At 43.3% G+C, this 13,937-nt stretch overlaps 1 protein-coding gene across 1 annotated transcript in view; it reads right to left on the minus strand.

The window, feature by feature from the left end:
- The window catches only part of LOC149444748 (scinderin-like), a 95,630-nt gene that overhangs the window by 53,527 nt on the left and 28,166 nt on the right, over window positions 1–13,937 (minus strand). The window contains exon 5 of the mRNA XM_089654580.1: window positions 1,087–1,179. Coding sequence (XP_089510706.1) covers window positions 1,087–1,179 — 93 coding nt within the window. The remainder of the gene's footprint in view (window positions 1–1,086; window positions 1,180–13,937) is intronic.

A 13,937-nucleotide genomic window follows, 5' to 3' on the forward strand; every position in this document is an offset into this window, starting at 1 on the left:
TAGTAGCCTAATGGGGTGCTACACTGTATATCTTGCTTAGTACTGCTACAGGGCGGAAGGGCTGTGCAAAATCACACACACACACATATATATATATATATATATATATATATATACGTGATTTTGTATTTCCAGGTAGGGGGCGCTGCCCTATCTGCCATTGGCAGCTAGAGGTGTTGATCACCGGGTCCCGGGCGGATATTCCCCGCTGGCACCTGATGATCGCCGTAGAACACTGACAGGGGAGAGGTCTGTATGTAAACAGATCTCTCCTCTGCCAGCTCCAGCATGCTGTTTTGTTTTTGCTCTTTATAGCACAGCCATACAAAGCTTACACTGTAAAATACACACAGCCCCCATAGTAAAACAGCACACAGTTAACCCTTTGATTGCCCCAGATGTTAACCCCTTCCTGCCCAGTGTCATTAGTACAGTGTCAGTGCTTTTTATTAGCACTGATTACTGCATTAGTGTCACTAGGGATGTCAGTGGCAGTTAGTCAGTGTCAGAATGCCCGCCGCAGTCCAGGAGTCGCTCAGTCCCGCTATAAGTCGCTGATCGCCGCCATTACTAGTATAAAAAAAAAATTTCAGAATATACTTACGCCATTTGTAAGCGCTATAACTTTCATGTAAACCAATTAATTTACACGTATTGGGATTTTTTTTTTAGCAAAGCCTTTTAACAAAATACATTTTGGCCTAACTTTATGACGAAATATGATTTTTAAAATTTTTTTTTACTGGACATTTTTTATAGCAAAAAGGCAAAAATACTGTTTATTTTTCAAAATTGTTTTTTTTTTTATTATAGCACAAAAAATAAAAAACACAGAGGTGATCAAATACCACCGAAAAAAGCTCTATTTGTGGGAAAAGCAGGACAAAAATTTAATTTGGGTGCAGCGTTGCATCACCGCGCAATTGTCAATTAAAGTAATGCAGTGCTGTACTGCAAAAATGGAAGGGGGGGGGTAAATCCCATGGAAGGCAAGTAGCATTCACAGTCTGGTCCCAGTTTCCTGAATGTAGCCACGCAGTTCTGGCCATCCCTGCTGCTGATTCCTGACACCCCCTTTCAACTCACCATGTGCAGTTTGGCTTTTTTCCTGTTGCTGACATCTGCCACATGATCCGTGTCGTCATCGCCTTCAGGAAGCTTGGGTTTTTCACCTAAAATCTGCATCATAAACAAGACATTGTAAACACATGAACTGATGAATGACAGACTTTTTTTTAGCTTTGGATACAGTAGGGAAGGGTTAAAACTCCTACCTGGTAATTTTTTTGCTATGTACCATTGTTCAAATTTCCTGTCCCAGTGATGCAACAAGAAGTGTTAGAAAATCTCTCAAAGTTGGAGAAGAGCCCTCTGAGACCTTCATCCCCAGAACAAATACCCTTATTGAAAGGCTAGAGCTCATCAGTAAATTTAGGAAGGCTGAATCTCCACAAAGGAGGCTGAGTCAGCAATAAAAACATAAAGGTTTAGAAATCATAGAGACTCACTTTAATAGACACCACAAGAACATTCATTGCCACTGGGAGTCAGTTACAATTTATAATCCCAGACAAAAACATAAAGTAAAATTGGCAACACGCCATTACAACTATACAAATAAATGAAAAATATATATATATACATATATATATATACACAGGTGAAACTCAAAAAATTAGTATATCGTGCAAAAGTTCATTTATTTCAGTAATTCAACTTAAAAGGTGAAACTAATATATGAGATAGACTCATTACATGCAAAGCAAGATAGTTCAAGCCGTGATTTGTCATTATTGTGATGATTATGGCTTACAGCTCATGAAAACCCCAAATCCACAATCTCAGAAAATTTGAATATTCCATGCAATCAATAAAACAAGGATTGTACATAGAACAATATCGGACCTCTGAAAAATATAAGCATGCATATGTACTCAGTACTTGGTTTGGGCCCCTTTTGCAGCAATTACTGCCTCAATGCGGCGTGGCATGGAAGCTATCAGCCTGTGGCACTGCTGAGGTGTTATGGAAGACCAGGATGCTTCAATAGCGGCCTTCAGCTCTTCTGCATTGTTCAGTCTCATGTCTCTCATCTTTCTCTTGGCAATGCCCTATAGATTCTCTATGGGTTCAGGTCAGGCGAGTTTGCTGGCCAATCAAGCACAGTAATCCCACGGTCATTGAACCAGGTTTTGGTGCTTTTGGCTGTGTGGGAGGTGCCAAGTCCTGCTGGAAAATGAAGTCAGCATCCCCATAAAGCTCGTCTGCGGAAGGAAGCATGAAGTGCTCCAAAATCTCCTGGTAGATGGCTGCGTTGACCCAGGACTTAATGAAGCACAGTGGACCAACACCAGCAGATGACATGGCTCCCCAAATCAACACAGACTGTGGAAACTTCACACTGGACTTCAAGCATCTTGCAGTGTGTGCCTCTCCATTCTTCCTCCATACTCGGGGTCCTTGTGCCTCTCCATTCTTCCTCCATACTCGGGGTCCTTGTGCCTCTCCATTCTTCCTCCATACTCGGGGTCCTTGGGCCTCTCCATTCTTCCTCCATACTCGGGGTCCTTCGGCCTCTCCATTCTTCCTCCATACTCGGGGTCCTTGGTTTCCAAATGAGATGCAAAAGTTGCTCTCTTCAGAAAAGAAGACTTTGGACCACTGAGCAACAGACCAGGTCTGTTTTTCTTTAGCCCAGGTAAGACGCTTCAGATGTTGTTTGTTGTTCAGGAGCAGCTTGACAAGAGGAATACGACATTTGAAGCCCATGTCCAGGATCCGTCTGTGTGTGGTGGCTCTTGATGCACTGACTCCAGCCTCAGTCCACTCCTTGTGAAAGTCCCCAACACTTTTGAATGGCCTTTTCCTGACAATCCTCTCCAGGCTGCGGTCATCCCTGCTGCTTGTGCACCTTTTTCTTCCACACTTTTCCCTTCCACATAACTTTCTATTAATGTGCTTTGATACAGCACTTTGGGAACATCCAACTTCTTTTGCAATGACCTTTTGAGGTTTTCCCTCCTTATGGAGGGTGTCAGTGATGGTTTTCTGCACAACTGTCAGGTCAGCAGTCTTTCCCATGATTGTGATTCCTACTGAACCAGACTGAGAGACCATTTAAAGGCTCAGGAACCCTTTGCAGGTGTTATGGCTTAATTAGCTGATTAGAGTGGGACACTTTGAGCCGAGAATATTGCACCTTTTCACAATATTCTCATTTTCTGAGATTGTGGATTTGGGGTTTTCATGAGCTGTAAGCCATAATCATCACAATGATGACAAATCACGGCTTGAACTATCTTGCTTTGCATGTAATGAGTCTATCTCATATATTAGTTTTACCTTTTAAGTTGCATTACTGAAATAAATGAACTTTTGCACGATATTCTAATTTTTTGAGTTTCACCTGTATACATATAAAACGGCATTATTAATCATTATCAACCATAAAAAGCCATAACAATCTCCCAAATAAATATTGCCTCTATGTAGAAGTCTTAGATGACCCATAAACGGTATGTACACAGAATGGATATATATGTAGTAATTAAATCTCCCAGTGGGACCTGAGGGGTCCTCATCTTAGGTAGACTCAGTTCTATGAAATGATCCCACACATATTTATAATGCAGTGAATGTGATTTTCACCAAACATTCACTGGTGATGAATCAATAACAGTAATTTAAAACACTTGGCGTGAATGTTTGCTGAATGTTGGATTATTGCTATACTAGGGTCATTGGTTCGAATCCCAACCACTTCACTATCTGCTTGAAGTTTGCATGTGCTCCCTGTGCCTGCGTGGGGTTCCTCCAGGTACTCCGGTTTCCTCCTACAAAGACATACTGGTAAGTTAATGAGCTCCAAGAAGCAGGGCCCTCCTAATCCTCTTGTATCGTTGCTGTATTGTCTCTCTTTATATTGTAAAGTGCTGAGCAAACTGTTGGCGCTATATAAATCCTGTATAATAATAATAATAATAATAATTGGCTCCTGTCTAAAATTGGCCCTGGTATATGTATGAATGTAAGTTAGGGACCTTAGATTGTAAGCTCCTTCAGGGTTGGGGACTGATGTGAATGTACAATGTATATGTAAAGCGCTGCGTAAATTGGCGGCGCTATATAAATACCTATAATAAATAAATAAATATAAATGTGCCCCATAATGTGCAATGTATAAAGCACTGTTGGCACTATTTATGAACCTTAAATAATATAAATATTATATTATATTATTATGTAACATAATATTCATATGAAATGTGATAGGAATGTATAGGTACACTACAGTATGTAGATAGATTGATGTACTAATTAGTTGTAGTCTAACAATAAAGTTATGTAATGACACATGTAACCACTAGATGGCCTCAGAACAGCATATTTTGTATTCTTTATACTTTTTATTGTAGTTGTGCTTCAGTCTGCTTATGCAGGCCATAGATGGGTCGAAAATCAGCCGATTTCTCGGCTGAAAATAAAATCGGCCGATTTTCGGATCGTTAGTGGGCTAATTGTTCGGCCGTTTTTCGGTATTTTGGCATTTTTTTAATCAGTAAAGTTGGAAAAAAATCTGCCGATTTTGCCGATCGGCCGATTTTCACGGCAATGATGGGCAAATCGGCCGATCTTTTTACCAATACAAAAATCTGCGCATGAGCAGTGACCTGCAAGAGGAAGACAAAAAGAAGAAGAAAAAGAAGAAGAGGATGAAGAAGAAGAAGAAGAGGAAGAGGAAGAAGAAGAGGATGAAGAAAAAGAGGAAGAAGAGGATGAAGAGGATGAAGAAGAAGAAGAGGATGAAGAAGAGGAAGAAAAGAAGAGGATGAAGAAGAGGATGAAGAAGAAGAAGAGGATGAAGAAGAAGAAGAGGATGAAGAAGAGGAAGAAGAAGAGGATGAAGAAGAGGATGAAGAAGAAGAAGAAGAGGATAAAAAGAAGAAGAAGAAGAGGATGAAGAATAAGAAGAGGATGAAGAAGAGGAAGAAGAAGAAGAGGATGAAGAAAAGGAAGAGGATGAAGAAGAAGAGGATGAAGAAGAGGATGAAGAAGAAGAAGAATTCCAGTTCGGCAAAAAGTGTCCCTGCAGAGAGCTCCGCTATTTCTTTGACAGTTCTTTGACATTTATAGCGGTTGCAACAATGTATCTATTTGTTTCTGAATAAAAACATCTGTATCCTAAATGGATACAAATAGATACATTGTTGCATCCGCTATAAATGTCAAAGAACTGTCAAAGAAATAGCGGAGCTCTCTGCAGGGACACTCTTTGCCGGCTGTAGACGGGATGAAAATCGGCCGATTATTTTTACCGTTGCTGGTAACGTCGGCCGCTTGAACAACCGATTTTTCATTTTTTTAAAGAAAAATCGGCCGTTTTTCTCTCCATCTATGGCCTGCATAAGTCGTATTCTGCCACTGATCCTTTATATGTATTTGCAAAACTTTGTCCTCTTTCACATTGACTTGGATGTCAAATAGATATTTGCTTAGATTACAAATACATGCATTTAATTTTATTTATGAGCCACAAAAAATTGACAACATTCTGAGCCTAGAAAGAGAAATGGTGGCCAATTTTAGACAACAGACCTGCCGTGGTCATATTTTCATCATTTTTAGAGAGAAGGTAAGAAAGGAAAAAAGATCGTACGTGTTCAAAGAATGATTTTTTTACCTATATATCAATAGCTTCAGCTGTCAACAAAAAGAGATTGGAGTAAGAGCTGTGAGAATGTGGAATAGACTCCCTCAAGAGTTGGTTCTGGCCAGCTCAGTGGATTGCTTTAAAAAAAGTCCTGGATTCTTTCTTGGATACACAGAATGAAACTGGAAACTAACATTTATAGGTACAGTCGGGTGGACTGACAACTCATGGGGCCCCTGGGCAATAGGGGATTATGGGGCCCCTAAGTCCTTACCCACGCTCAAGCCACACCCAAAAAAGCCTATTAAAAGGTACCAAGGGTATCTATTGGGGCCCCCTACTGACCCCGGGCCCTCGGGCAGTGCCCGAGTTCCCAAATTGTCAGTCCGCCCCTGGGTACAGTTGATCAAGGGAATATCTGATTGCCTCTCGGGGGATCAAGAAGGAATTTTTTCCCTGCAGAAGCAAATTGGATCATGCTTTGCTGGGTTTTTGCCTTCCTCTGGATCAACTGTGGGTATAGGATTATAACTTTTTTTTTTAATGGTTGATCTGGATGGACTTTTGTCTTTTTTCAGCCAGACTATGTAACTATGTATGTAATTGAAGCTCTGTAGTCATTCATACATCATTCTTTACATATTTTCTTTGCGAGTAGAGTAAACTCCAGAATCTGACCTGGTATTAGCCTTTTACAATCCCCTGTACAGCAGAGCTCAGACTAGAAGAGGGGAAAGCAGCACAAAGAGTCAATCAACTGTGCTTCAGTGCTCATGTCTTGCTAATAGGAGGAAGGAGCAGAGTGACATAGTGATGAGCTCATCAGTCTGCACCTTCTCTTTCAGCCCTGGTTCACATTGTGCGGGATGGTTGCGGGTGCAGATATCTCATCTGTTCCCGCACCCGTAACCACCCACAGCTAAATTGCGCTGCTCTTACGAGATGCTTGGGGATGCCATTTATTCTGAATAGCTCCCCCACACATCAGCCCGCAGCGCATTTGCGGGTATGGGAACCACAGGGAAATCACATGGCCAGAAAGACTTTGTGATTTCCCTTTCCATTTTTAAAAAAGGTGCTGTTTACTATATTTCAGCTATAAATGGACACAGAAGCAATCAGTACCAATCACTCACTGTGTTCATTCAAAAAGGAAGGAGCCAGTGAATAACATCATTTACAGCCCTTTCCCCCGCTCTTTATGCAGACACATCCTCAGGTGCCGCTGGCAGTAGTTGTGGGAAGGGGGGGGGGACCAGGGGAGTCACACAGGAGGCCAAACCAGCAGAGGTACCACAGATAGGAGGGGAGGCATATACATGAACCAATTCACTCCCTGTACCTCCTGCAGCTGCTGAATGCAGGCGGGAGGAACAGGAGGAGAAGTAGGCTTTCAGGGGCTACAAGAAGAAAATAGGGAGGATTGTTCATATATATGTCACCCCTCCTGTCCAGGTCTAAAACATGGAGATCACACGGGCCCCCAGAAGCATACGGCCAGGTCATAATTGCTACCCCTGTAACCCCTATAGCTATGCCAGTGACACCTATTCTTTATGGAGATATACAGGTCCCTTTGCCATTGTGGCAGATGGGAATTGTAGTTTTCCCATTTGCAGATCCCTGTTAATGAATGACATACCAACTGCGTTGTATTCAATACAAAACAGAAGACACTGTGATTCAAGTGGTGGGGGGCTCGGGGAATGCACCCATGTCTCATGTTACACCCTAAATACCACCATAATGATTGCAAGCAAATAAACTCATAGGTGGCACTGAGACCCCAGGACATGGCCTGCAACACAGCATCACCACGACCCACTCACAGTCCTGCCTCAGGCCCACTCACTGATTGGTTGGTTCCTCCCAGACTCTGCCCACTTACTGGAGTGGCCCATATATGCTCCACCTCTTTCTAAGCAAGGACCTCCCACTTGCAGCCCCCGATCACTGTATTAGTTGGCCTATTGAGTTATTGTGCATGCAAAGTAACTAAAGAGTGACACTGGGACCCCAGGACATGGCCGGAAACATAGCATCACCAGGGCCCACCCACAGTCCTGCCTCAGAGCCTCCCAGTGACTGGTTGGCCCCTCCCAGACACCACCCACTTACCACAGTGGCCCACACAAACCCCACCTCTAAGCAAGCAAGTACCGCCCACTTGCAGCTTCTGATCACTTTAATATTTGGGTTGCTGAGTTAGTGCACATGAAAAGTAACTCAAGGGTGACACTGGGACCCCATGACATAGCACAGTGCACAGCATAGCCAGGGCCTCCCTACAGTCAGCCTCAGGCCCACCCAGTGACCAGCTGGTCTGTTCCATACCCAACCCACTTACCAAAGTGGCCCATACAAACCCCACTACTAATTAAGCAGGAACTGTCGACTTGCAGCCCCCCGTCTCCATAATGAATGCTTTATTGAGTTAGTGTGCATGCAAAGTATCTCAAGGGTGACACCGGGACCCCCAAACACAGCATCACCAGTACTGAGGTCCAACATCCAGTGCACTTGGTATCAATGTAATTAGCTAACAATATTTTTGTATTGAGAACAGGGTAAAGTCACCCCATTGCACTTTGGATCTGCTATATAGATAAGAGATTAATAGTTTATGAATTAATGGAATTACTCTGAGCATTGACTGCATGTTTCAAATTATTTCACATTCAAGCTTTGTTACATGGTTAGTCTGGCTGAAAAAAGACAAAAGTCGATCCAGTTCAACCATTAAAAAAAAACCAAAAACAAGTTATAATCCTACACCTACAGTTGATCCAGAGGAAGGCAAAAAAACCCAGCAAAGCATGATCCAACTTGCTCCTGCAGGGAAAAAATGCCTTCCTGTTCCCCTGAAAGGCAATTGGATATTCCCTGGATCAACGTTACCTATAAATGTTATATCCAGTTATATTCTGTGTATCTAAGAAAGAATCCAGGACTTTCCTACAGCAATCCACTGAGCTGGCCAGAACCAACTCTTGAGGGAGGCTATTCCACATTCTCACAGCTCTCACTGTGAAGAAACCTTTCCGTGTTTGGAGATTAAATTTATTTTCCTCCAGACGTAAAGAGTGCCCCCTTGTCCTCTGTGATGACCTCAGGATGAATAGCTCTACATGGAGATCATATCCCCCCTTATGTATTATACATGGAGATCCTATCCCCCCTTTTGTATTATACATGGAGATCATATCCCCCCTTATGTATTATACATGGTGATCATATCCCCCTTATGTATTATACATGGAGATCATATCCCCCTTATGTATTATACATGGAGACCATATCCCCCCTTATGTACTATACATGGAGATCATATCCCCCCTTATGTATTATACATGGAGATCATATCCCCCCTTATGTATTATACATGGAGACCATATCCCCCCTTATGTACTATACATGGAGATCATATCCCCCCTTATGTATTATACATGGAGATCATATCCTCCCTTATGTATTATACATGGAGATCATATCCCCCCTTATGTATTATACATGGAGATCATATCCCCCTTATGTATTATACATGGAGATCATATCCTCCCTTATGTATTATACATGGTGATCATATCCCCCCTTATGTATTATACATGGAGATCATACCCCCCCTTATGTATTATACATGGAGATCATATCCCCCCTTATGTATTATACATGGAGATCATATCCCCCCCTTATGTATTATACATGGAGATCATATCCCCCTTATGTATTATACATGGAGATCATATCCCCCTTATGTATTATACATGGAGATCATATCCCCCCTTATGTATTATACATGGAGATCATCTCCCCCCTTATGTATTATACATGGAGATCATATCCCCCCTTATGTATTATACATGGAGATCATATCCCCCTTATGTATTATACATGGAGATCGTATCTCCCCTTATGTATTATACATGGAGATCATATCCCCCCTTATGTATTATACATGGAGATTGTATCTCCCCTTATGTATTATACATGGAGATCATATCCCCCCTTATGTATTATACATGGTGATCATATCCCCCCTTAATCTCCTCTTCTCAAGAGAGAATAAATTCAGTTCCTCTAATCTTTCCTCATAGCTGATCTCCTCCATGCCTCTTATAAGTTTGATTGCCCTTCTCTGTACTTTCTCCAGTTCCCCAATGTTCTTTTTGTGAATTGGTGCCCAAAACTGAACTGCATATTCCAGGATGAGGTGTTACTAATGATTTGTACCGGGGGAAATTATATCTCTCTCTGGAGTCTATACCTCTTTTAATACAAGAGAGGATTTTGCTCGCTTTAGAAAGCGCAGCTTGGCATTGCATGCCATTATTAAGCTTGTGATCTACCAGAACTCCCAGATCCTTCTCCACCATTGATTCCCCCAGTTGTACCCCCCCCTAGTAAGTATGATGCATGCATATTCTTAGCCCCCAATTGCAGAACCTTACATTTATCAGCATTACTCCTCATTTGCCAGCCATGGTTTCATCTATATATAAGCTTCTTTTAGACGCTTGCCCCCTTTCTATTGATACACACCTTTAAATGCACAAATGGCCCCGAATCCTCAAGTGTGACATTGCCTTGGATCAGTGAAGAAGGATTTGGGAGGCAGCCTCCAGATCTTCCCTATGTGTAGTATATAAAGAAAATACTTATAGAATTCTGATGTTTTGGTATAGGACTGCTGAGGTTCTCCATGCTCATAACCCAAATGTTTCTTTTGTCTGTTGGCAATGTGGCGAGGACACTGGCACTCTTTTCCACATTTTTTTGGACTTGCCAGTCCATTGCACCCTTTTGGAGAGAGGTCCTTGGCCTCCTACGGCTAATTTGAAAGCTCCAATTTCATTTGAGCCTGTTCACTTTTTGTTGGGCCTACCTTTTCCTCCCATGTTTTAACGGCAGCCAGGAGAACCATTCATGCATTGGCTTTCTACAACGTCACCTACGCTATCGGAATTGAAGAAGGTAATAGCAGAAATGAGAAAAATGGAGTACCTTACTGCTGTACATACCAACTCTGTTTCCACTTTTGAGGCAATTTGGGAATCATGAGATACTTCCAACTCTGACTTGTCTACTCATTTGTCTGAAACTGATCGCTAAACCACTGTTACGTAATGACATTACATGTATTTGAATGCCTTTCATCGATGAGCCTATTTCCTTTTCTGTTTTCCATTTTGATGCTCTATGTAACTCTGTTATACTTGCTTAAAAATCAATAAAAAGTTAATAACAAAAAAAACCATTTGCCACATAGTTGCCCAATTACACAGAGCATTGAGGTCGGCTTGTAAGTTGGAGACATCCTGTAAGGTCGTTATTCCACTGCACAGCTTGGTGTCATCTGCAAAGACTGAAATGGGATTTCTAATCCCAGACCCTATATTGTTTATAAATATATTAAATAGTAAGAGTCCCAACACTGAACCTTGGGGTACACCACTGACACCCCTAGACCCTTCAGAGTATGAATCATTAACCACTACTCTCTGAATACCATCTTTTAGCCAGTTTTCTATCCATTTACATACAGATTTTTCCAAGCCTGTAGACTTTACCTTACACATTAGCTGTGTGTGGGGAACTGTGCCAGATGCTTTTGCAAAATCCAATTATACCACGTCCACTGCCACCCCTCTGTCCAAGTATACCACGTCCACCGCCACCCCTCTGTCCAAGTATACCACATCTATAGCCACCCCTCTATCCAAGTATACCACATCCACCGCCACCCCTCTGTCCAAGTATACCATATCCACCGCCATCCCTCTGTCCAAGTATACCATGTCCACTGCCACCCCTCTGTCCAAGTATACCACGTCCACCGCCACCCCTCTGTCCAAGTATACCTTGTCCACTGCCACTCCCCTGTCCAAGTATACCACATCTATAGCCACCCCTCTGTCCAAGTATACCACGTCCACTGCCACCCCTCTGTCCAAGTATACCACGTCCACCGCCACGCCTCTGTCCAAGTATACCACGTCCACCGCCACCCCTCTGTCCAAGTATACCACGTCCACCGCCACCCCTCTGTCCAAATAAACCACGTCCACCGCCACTCCTCTGTCCAAGTATACCACGTCCACTGCCACCCCTCTGTCCAAGTATACCACGTCCACTGCCACCCCTCTGTCCAAGTATACCACGTCCACCGCCACCCCTCTGTCCAAGTATACCACATCTATAGCCACCCCTCTATCCAAGTATACCACATCCACCGCCACCCCTCTGTCCAAGTATACCATATCCACCGCCATCCCTCTGTCCAAGTATACCATGTCCACTGCCACCCCTCTGTCCAAGTATACCACGTCCACCGCCACCCCTCTGTCCAAGTATACCTTGTCCACTGCCACTCCCCTGTCCAAGTATACCACATCTATAGCCACCCCTCTGTCCAAGTATACCACGTCCACTGCCACCCCTCTGTCCAAGTATACCACGTCCACCGCCACGCCTCTGTCCAAGTATACCACGTCCACCGCCACCCCTCTGTCCAAGTATACCACGTCCACCGCCACCCCTCTGTCCAAATAAACCACGTCCACCGCCACCCCTCTGTCCAAGTATACCACGTCCACCGCCACCCCTCTGTCCAAGTATGCCAAGTATTTCTCTAATAGATGAATTCCTTTGATTGTCAGTGCCATCTATTAGCCAAAATGCAGCACAGTTTTCTGAAATTCCTCAATGGAAAACTAGGCTACTGGATGGAGATGACAATCATAGCATTTTATAAACAGACCCCATAGAGTGCTCATGCAAATAAACTGGATTTCTGGCAGGATCAACAGGTATATTTTTGCTTTTATTAAAAATTTCAAATGTTTGTATCACTTTTATTGCTATCACAAGAAATGAACAACATCCCTTGTGATAACATAGGCAGTGACAGGTCCTCTTTACTAAGATATATGGGGTCTATTAGACCCCAGATCTCTCCTTTGCCCTTAAAAACATCTAACCAAGATTAGTCTGATCCCCCAAGCCAGTTATCTCAGTACATCCTGGAGAGACCGGAAGTGGCAAAATACTAGACTTTTCCAGTTTTCCAGTTTCTTAGGCCATAGAAATGATCTGTGACATTCCGGTCCCCGATCAGCTCTATGGTAAGCCGGTGGAACCGTCAGCTTTAATCCTGGGCTCTCCTGTCCTACCGGGGCTGCGGAACAAGTTGAGAGGGGTGGGCCCCCCTTCTGCCTCCTGAAAAAGTGATCCAGCGGCTAATTAGCTGCTAGGATCACTGTTCAATTACAGCCCACCAACGACAGAAAAAAAGATACCAGAAATAATGCCTGGAGCTTACATCCCAGCAAAGCCAGTTCAACCTCATGACACACTGGTATGTCGCGGAGGCTGAAGTAGCTAAGGGGGCAGTTGGGGTGAAGTGCTAAAAGTGTGACTTAACCGCATGTTTTTAATGCCCCCCTCCCCCAACTGCAAGTTTAACACTAGGTTCACACTACTGCGTGTTGGGAATGCACACAAAATTGTACGCTTTCCTGACCAGCACAGAAACACGCTGCCCCCTTAGAGGTGCCATTAATTATTAATAACACCACTACCATCTGCTAATGCACACTTTTTCACACCCACCAATCATGGTGCCACAGCTCAATGCATGTGTTTTTGGAAAAGGGTCAGGGGTTTCTGTTCCAGCTTTCCCACCCAAAGGCAGTGCCGGGACAAAGTCATCTAGTGCCCAAAACAAAGTTTTGAAATTGTGCCCCCCCCCCGTCGTATTCATGATGTGCAAGCTTAGGGGATCCTACTCCCAGCAGTCACTCACTTGTCAAAATCGCTGCCGCCTGTCACTACTCCTGTCATCCTTGTCACAGAAGGAAAGTGCCCCCATCCCTACAGTAAACCATTGCCCCCAGGGCAACCACCCCTCCTGCCCACCCCTTTGTCCCTGCCCTGCGAAAAGGGCAGCCAATTGAATGGAACGCACTGAGACTGAATGAGCCCTAAACTAGTTAGTCAGGCTGTGGAATGATCTGACTTTTTATTGTTTTTAGTTATGTTTGTATCGTTATAAATCAAACAGAACAAGACCTGCCGTCACAATCACCTTTCCAGCGTGTACAACCTTGTGACACCAGGATAAGTCCCTATATTTATCTGTATTTGGCTTATCGTGTCGTGATTACGCTCAATGTCACCAGACTATGAAGCAAACTTTTTATTGTCTCTTATCTATTGTGATGTCTTACGAAAAACTCCATGCAGCCGGATGTCTGAGGATATTCAGGTGTCTGGAGATATTAAGGTGTCT

Source organism: Staurois parvus, unplaced genomic scaffold (genome assembly GCF_062004578.1).
Source record: "Staurois parvus isolate SC_StPar_1 unplaced genomic scaffold, SC_StPar_1.0 ptg000779l, whole genome shotgun sequence".
In the NCBI taxonomy this organism is placed as follows: domain Eukaryota; kingdom Metazoa; phylum Chordata; class Amphibia; order Anura; family Ranidae; genus Staurois; species Staurois parvus.